General features: G+C 39.1%; 1 protein-coding gene across 1 annotated transcript; it reads left to right on the top strand.

Annotated features, from left to right (window-relative positions):
• Positions 1 to 771: 771 nt before the first annotated feature.
• irx5a (iroquois homeobox 5a) lies at positions 772 to 4,438 on the top strand. The gene is made up of 3 exons (XM_067400712.1): positions 772 to 1,341; positions 2,401 to 2,806; positions 3,402 to 4,438. The coding sequence occupies exons 1-3, from the start codon at positions 1,099 to 1,101 to the stop codon at positions 4,091 to 4,093; spliced, it is 1,341 nt and encodes a 446-aa protein (XP_067256813.1). The 5' UTR covers positions 772 to 1,098; the 3' UTR covers positions 4,094 to 4,438.
• The last annotated feature ends 3,115 nt before the right edge of the window (positions 4,439 to 7,553 follow it).

Consider the following 7,553-nt stretch of genomic DNA (forward strand, 5'->3'; position numbering starts at 1 on the left):
TTACTTCTTCACTTTCTTACCACTGAGATTTGATCTAAGCGCGCACTCACTCACTTTCGCCGCATTGTTTCTGTAAAATTGAAGAAAAAACAGGTTTGCGAAAACGATTGTGTTTAATTTTTTTAAGCCGTAAATGTATACAATGAGGTAATATTATTACCTCCCCCAAACGCAAGTCAGTTTAAATGCAACGTCAAAATGGGTCCGTGTTCAGCTGACTTAAGGCACGATGACGACGGATCACCGACTGTCGCATATTTTTGGGGAAAAAAATAAATAAATACATTTCGACAAGCTTAAAATGAACGCCGAGAACACACAAACCAAGAGGATAAAGAGCTGCAAACAGTACTTGTAGCGTCCTGTCGTATTAGCAAGCCGTCCCATGAAGATAACAGTCCATTTGTTATTAATCGTGTGTGAAAATGAAGGCTTCGTGTATTTAGAAAATGAGGAAAGTTGAAGTTGATGTACTGGCTCGCATGAGACCGCCATCCTGGGGCTGGAGCTGCTCAGTCTAAGGCAATGAGGCTTGTTAGAGACAAAAATAGGGGGATAGCGGGGGAGATTGTTAGTGAGTGCCAGGGTACGAGTGTAGAGAGAGAGAGAGAGAGAGAGAGAGAGAGAGAGAGAGAGAGAGAGAGAGAGAGAGAGAGAGAGAATCGATTCAGGCTGGGCTGCTGTAACCCAGCTCCAGTTTGCCTTGCCTTCGATGACTACACCCCGAGAGGAGGAGCGAGAGGCTCATAGTAGGCGTCAGAATCCTCAATTTCCAACTTAGCATCCTGGCAGGACACTCTCCGAAGCAAAGCCCCATCCGAGAGCAAAAAACTTGTCCCGCGCGCTCGGCATGAGAGTCACAGCGCGCGCAGAGGGTGAGAGAGCGCCTCGAAAATCCGCGTGTGAGTCTGACAACGACTGATTAACGAGTGTGAAGTCTATGCATTCGTCGTCCTCTTTAATTTCCATCACTGCTATCAACGTGAGGAGGACGGGACGGAGGTCTGTTTACTCGGAACTCTATGAGCGAGCGCGGAGAGCGCGTGAGAGTTTGAGGGAGAAGAACTCAAGTGAGAAGCTTATATTTGGATCTTCACCATGGCGTACCCTCAGGGCTACTTGTATCAGCCATCCGCCTCTTTGGCACTCTATTCGTGTCCTGCCTACAGTACAAGCGTGATATCGGGACCCCGGACAGAGGAGCTAGGGAGATCTTCCTCTGGCTCAGCTTTCGCTCCCTATGCCGGATCTACAGCGTTCACCAGCGCCTCGCCAGGCTACAATTCCCATCTCCCGTACAGTGCTGATGCGGCCGCCGCCGCCACTTTCACTTCTTATGTGGTGAGTGCACTATATTCACGGTCCTGTTTATTTTCCTACTTCTGGAAAGTTGGGCGGATAAATTGTTATGCTTCGTTGTAATGCACATTCTGTTGCAAGAACGAGACACACTGTAATCATTTGCGCAAGATCTGCGGTTTTAACAATCAAATATGCATTCGCGGAATTTGGTTGGGTTTCGTGACACTTTAAATAATACACAATGCAGAACAACATTTTAAAACAAACAGAAATTGTTCTAAAAATAAACATCACAACAAATAGACTTTGATATTTCTCTACACTGTAAATGAATCAGTTAATTTCGAATCCAATAAATGCAAACAGAAAAAAAAAACATACAAACATAATTTCACGTTTTTAATTTATATATATATATATATATATATATATATATATATATATATATATATATATATATATATATATATATATATATATATATATATATATATATATATATATATATATGTTTATTTGTGGCAACACGATTTCCCTCGGTTCTGAGTAATATTTTTGATATCAAAAGGAATAAATTATCAGTTGCTCCCCATTTGTCTTAACAGTGTATTTAGTCAAATAGGCTCAAATGAAACATGTTTTACCGGCTATTTACATGTGAATTACGTGCACGTAGGCCAGCGCTGGTCAATGCTTGTGGCTACAACACTGTCAGATGACCCAACATAACGCTGTAACTTCTAATTAGCTGGCTAATCTGAACATAAACATTGTCAAAAGTCAGTATCACTGTCGAATAAAGATTTATGAACGCTAACAAAGAGGAGGGATTTTGGAGAGAACGTTGTGAAATTGCATCTCACAACCATTCTTGCTGGAAAAAAATTAAACGATAGAATACGTGCCCCTGCGGCCTTGCGCTTTACTATTTTGATTAATTAGATTTAAAGTGTGTACCTGTCATGTGGTTTGCATGTGTGTGCGTAATGTTTGTTTATGGTGTGTTTGCGTAAGTGATCTGTAACCGATCCTACATTGTGCGCAGCTGTCCATAAAGTGATATTTTGCTAATAAAACAATTGGTTTGGCTCCTTGCAGAGTTCCCCGTATGACCACACGACAGGCATGGCCGGATCTATAGGGTATCATCCTTACGCTGCTCCCTTGGGCTCGTACCCGTATGGAGACCCAGCTTACCGCAAGAATGCTACCCGGGACGCCACAGCCACTTTGAAAGCTTGGCTTAACGAGCACCGGAAAAACCCGTACCCCACCAAAGGCGAGAAGATCATGCTGGCCATCATCACTAAAATGACCCTCACTCAAGTGTCCACCTGGTTCGCCAACGCCAGAAGGAGGCTAAAGAAGGAGAACAAGATGACCTGGACCCCACGGAACCGGAGCGAGGACGAGGAAGAGGACGAAAACATTGATTTAGAGAAAAACGACGACGACGAGCCAAACAAGCCCACGGACAAGGGAGACTCCACAGACACAGAGGCAGGTCTGTGGAAAAATCATCAATTTTTCATCGCAGTCGTTTCCACTCCGGGCGCAAAATTGATTGCTGGTTAATGGTGGTATATTATTTATAATGGGAGAATTGCTTTAAATAATAATCACCTTGAACTCCTCTAATTTGACTTCTTATGGACTGAGAATTGCTCGTGACGTATGGTGTTTTGCACTTCATTTATCTCGAGCTGCATAATAAGGACACAGCTGGCGCACGGCATCTCATTTATAGCTATAATAACACAAGCCTCTTTATAATAATAATAATAATAATAATAATAATAATAATAATAATAATTTATTAATAATAATAATAATAATAATTATTATTATTATTATTATTATATGAATGTCAAATATTAAGCAACTTTGCACGAAAATAGGTAAATGAACTGAATTTGTTTTTTTGGGGTTTTTTTTTTTGTTTGTTTGTTTTTTTTTTTTTTTTTTACTGTAAAACCAGGCATATACAACAGTTTAAAATGTGCATGCTATATCTGTCTCATCTTCAAAAAATGTACATCATGTCATTGTCTACCGGTCTTGCTTAATCAAATCTATTTATTTATTTTGTTTGCTTTCAGATCATAAACTTATCAACCCAGGGGAGATACCATGCGACAGATTTAAAGACGAGACTCATGCTAAAGATCTTGATCCACCTTTGACAGACTCGGAATTAAAAGACACAGAGGAACGGACGGATTTGCTCGCCGAGCAAGCGAAACCCACCACCTCCTCTCCCCCAGTCCTACAGAGAGGGAATGATCTCATTACGCAAGAAAAGCCCTCAGAACCGGGCCACGCCGCAAGCACGGGGAACAGCAACGTAACGTCTGTTATTCATTCTCCCCCTTCGGCGCCCAAACCCAAACTCTGGTCTCTGGCCGAGATCGCCACGTCTTCGGACAGGTGCAAAGGGAGCAGTGAGGCTCCACAGGCCGCGGGGCTGGGTCAAAGCACAGTCATAGCCAGCGCTGCCTCGCCGAGCCGTTCCTCCCCTCAGTGCCCTCTCCCTAATAACACGGTCCTTTCTCGGCCTATTTACTACACGTCCCCTTTTTACCCGGGCTACACGAACTATAGCACTTTCGGACACCTCCACAGCAGCCACGGCACCAACACCAGCTCAACGGCACATTTCAATGGATTAAGCCAGACTGTTTTAAACAGAGCCGAGGCTCTGGTAAGAGAGAGCAAAGTAAGAAGCCAAACACAGGTAGATCTTTGTAAAGACTCACCTTATGAGCTAAAGAAAGGTATGTCAAACATTTAATACCGGATTCATCGCCAATCACACGGACATTTATTTATTATTTGTGGTTGTTTAAAGAAGAAGCAAAAGAAGACGAATTCTGATTAAAAAAGAAATAAAAATAAAAAAATCCGAGGACAATTATTTTCTGAGTAAATGCTTATCCTCAAAATCTTAGTTTCTGAATTGTTAATCAAGAGGATGTAACTTCTAAGAATTGTCTTAAACGCTGCAGCCGCCTGAGTCTATTTGTATTAAAGACTAATATGTATATTTAATGTAGCATTTTGTATTTAAAATGGACAATACACTATCTTTGAAGTAAATTATGGAAAAGAAAATGTGTGCAGCGACTGATTTGGGAATTTGCATGTATGTGAATGAGAATTTGATAGCTGCACAATTTAAAGCGATATTATTTTGCTTGAAGATAAATGACATCATGACAAGGACAAGTATTATTGCTAGACGCTGAAATGCCTTGGAGTAAAAGCAGCGTGATAATATTTGGAATTAGCAGGTATAGACTACTGTTTAAGGATTTACCTCTAAAAACAAGCAGAGGCGGTGAAACTCAGGCGGTTTGGGAAGAGCCATATGAAGACGAGGCTTTATTTGTCGGTTCGATGCTGTTAATTTTTTTTTTTTTTTTTCGGAATTTTTTTTTTTTTTTTTTTTTTTTTTCGATAGCCTTCTGTCGGGGCAATGCTCATCTCTCTTTTGCAAACAGAGAGATGGCTCGACGGATGAATATTGATATGACAACACCGGCAAAAGTGTCGAGCAGTCATTTAACCCAATTACATTCCAACCGCGTCGTGTTATATGCAAAGCAATCAGGTGGCGAACTCCAGTAATGAGTTCGATTTTATGCCAAATTTAGACCTCATTACTATTTCCTAGGCGTGGCAAAGTGGTTAGAGGCGCGCGGCGATGCGGAGTTGGTCTGGGAGCATACTGCTCTGTTATATCATTAAATGGTAGGATAGGCTTAATAGTGCTTTGGATTATAGACGCTGATGGCTTTCAAGAGTGTAGCCAAGGTGCCGTGACAAGCAAATGCCCCCCTGGCATGGTCTGTCCCTTAGTACTGTCCTGCACCTCTACCCTCACCCGCAGGTAGGTGTCACACTTGCTCTTAATTTCGAGGCCTGACTCTTTAGGAGACAGAGAGTGAACCTTCTTCAAAAGAGTCGCTGGTAACCAGGGAGAGTAACAGATTATAGCTGAGATGTATTAAAAAATGTGTTTAAGCAATTACTGAAAGAATTATGAAGGTACAAAATGTTGCGCAGAGATTATAATTAAGAATAAAAATAAATTAAGACTTCAATTGTTTTAGTTACACATTTTAAGCAAGTTCAGTCTCCAAATTAGAAAACAACAAATCTCATTTATTATATACAATTAAATGGAACATAATCACAAATCAAAAGGACAAAATCATAGTATATATTTTGACTATAATAATTTATATTTGTTGATCGTTCGTTATACATTATATGTGGCTACAAATCAGTTGTATAATTCAACATGGTTCCAGGAAATATCATATGACTATTATAAAATGTTAATACAATTAATTTAATTGACATTCAATATCGAAGTATGGTCTATTTAAAACAGACACGGACAATTGTTTTTTACCACATCCGTTATATAGCACTGATATTTTGAATTATAATCATTGAATTATAATCTGAAATGTGTAATAATAATAATAATAATAATAATAATAATAGAAGGAGGACGGGAAGCGACTTGATTCAGTCGGAGGTCGTGTCATTAATCTCTATAGTTTACTTTGCGCACTCCAGTTGAAAAGTCCCCTGGGTTTCATTTAATTCCCCTGGCTCTAATGTCCTTCCCCGGCAGCAGAGGGGGTGAGGGGGGCAGCTATATTTAATCTCTCGGAGTGGGATGGAGCTGCCACTGCACCACATCAGCCGGCTAAATAGCATAATTATGTTTTTCTTTGCTGATCCCTCTAGGAGTTGAAGTATTCGATGCAATGCTCCGTGTGTGCATAAGCCCTTCTAAATGTGTAAAAAGCAGCCATTTATATTCTTGAAGACAGATGGTTGCATTTTTCCTCCCGAATTAATATAATCAACATTCATTCGTCTGATTTGTCGCTTTTTTTTTTTTTTTTTTTTTTTTTTACAAAATATACTCTCTTCTAATGCTGACAATCCAGGCTTACATATTGAAATATCGATAATAATTTATGATCTCATTTTATGCATGATGAAAATCAATTGGATATTTCAACGGGTGGACGGGGATTGACTAAAAGCTGATTTCAACGCCTATAGAAACATAACAGAGAAAGCATTTTAAACATACTAAAGATGCCTGTATTCTATAAAGGTCGTGTGAACTTCATCCAACTAAAATTTACTTTAAGTGGCTATAATGCAAAAACAAAATCTATATTTAATACGTTACTTAGCTTAAATCAGTGATTGTTTTTTTTTTTAGTTTAATTTGCTGTGTTATATGATAACGAAAGACATGGGATTATCATTATTTTAGGCTATATAGCCTATATATTGCCATTTCGTTTATGTAGCCTACATTTTAAACACAGGCGTCAATTATCTTCAGCTTAACACAATATGATACGATCTATTAAAGCAGTAAACTTTCGGACTCGGGTCGGCCGGTTCGTGCTTTTGTGAGAATGACCGCGCAAACTCCGTAATGATCCTACACGACTTTTTCTCCGCGTCTTTCTGTCTCTCTTTCTCTTTCTCTCTCTCTCTTCCAGTTGAATGGGTCTCAGACTCATTGTTCGGAAGAGATCCACACAGTGTGTGCATGTCAAGTGAGCGCAAGACAGTTCCCACGTGTAAAAAAAAAAAGAGAGACTGAGACAAATCTAACTGATAGGCTAAATAAATAAAGTACATATTGAAATAAGATTTCAAAATATAAATTCGGAGGGTAGCATATAGCTAAAAAAAAAAAAAAAAAAAAAAAAAAAAAAAAAAGCTAAGTGAATATAAATGTCTTCATTCACAAATTGTGAATTAAACTCCGGGAAGAAAAAAAAAAGGGTTATACATCTGTATTAGTTTCAGCGTCTTTTTTTGAACTATGGTCTAAATCGAACCATGCTAGGGGAAAACGAAATTATAACAAATTACTGAAACGATATTGTATAAAAAGCGTTTATTCCCATGCTTTTCAAAATATATTGAAAAAAGCGAGTCTCGACAGGCTTTAGGTAACTGGTCTATTTGCTTTCATTAGAAACGTGACATCCGCTTATTCACGCAGCAGGAAAACAAACAAACAAACAAACAAACAAACAAACAAAAACTCTTATTCTCAGAGAAACTGGACCAACAAAAGTCAGAATAAATGGAGAGAGACAAAAACAAACCAGCGCAAACTGATGACTTTTGTGCACAGAAATATGAATTACATGAATTAAGAAATACAATGGGTAGCCTATTGGAAATAATTTAATTAAACT

The sequence above is a fragment of the Chanodichthys erythropterus genome, chromosome 11 (genome assembly GCF_024489055.1).
Source record: "Chanodichthys erythropterus isolate Z2021 chromosome 11, ASM2448905v1, whole genome shotgun sequence".
In the NCBI taxonomy this organism is placed as follows: domain Eukaryota; kingdom Metazoa; phylum Chordata; class Actinopteri; order Cypriniformes; family Xenocyprididae; genus Chanodichthys; species Chanodichthys erythropterus.

Bases quoted from the DNA above. Each gene is read 5' to 3' on its own strand.
- irx5a (XM_067400712.1), top strand. From the start codon at position 1,099: ATGGCGTACCCTCAGGGCTACTTGTATCAGCCATCCGCCTCTTTGGCA. The intron at 1,342-2,400 runs GTGAGTGCACTA...GGCTCCTTGCAG, and splicing joins CCACTTTCACTTCTTATGTG to AGTTCCCCGTATGACCACAC. The intron at 2,807-3,401 runs GTCTGTGGAAAA...GTTTGCTTTCAG, and splicing joins CTCCACAGACACAGAGGCAG to ATCATAAACTTATCAACCCA.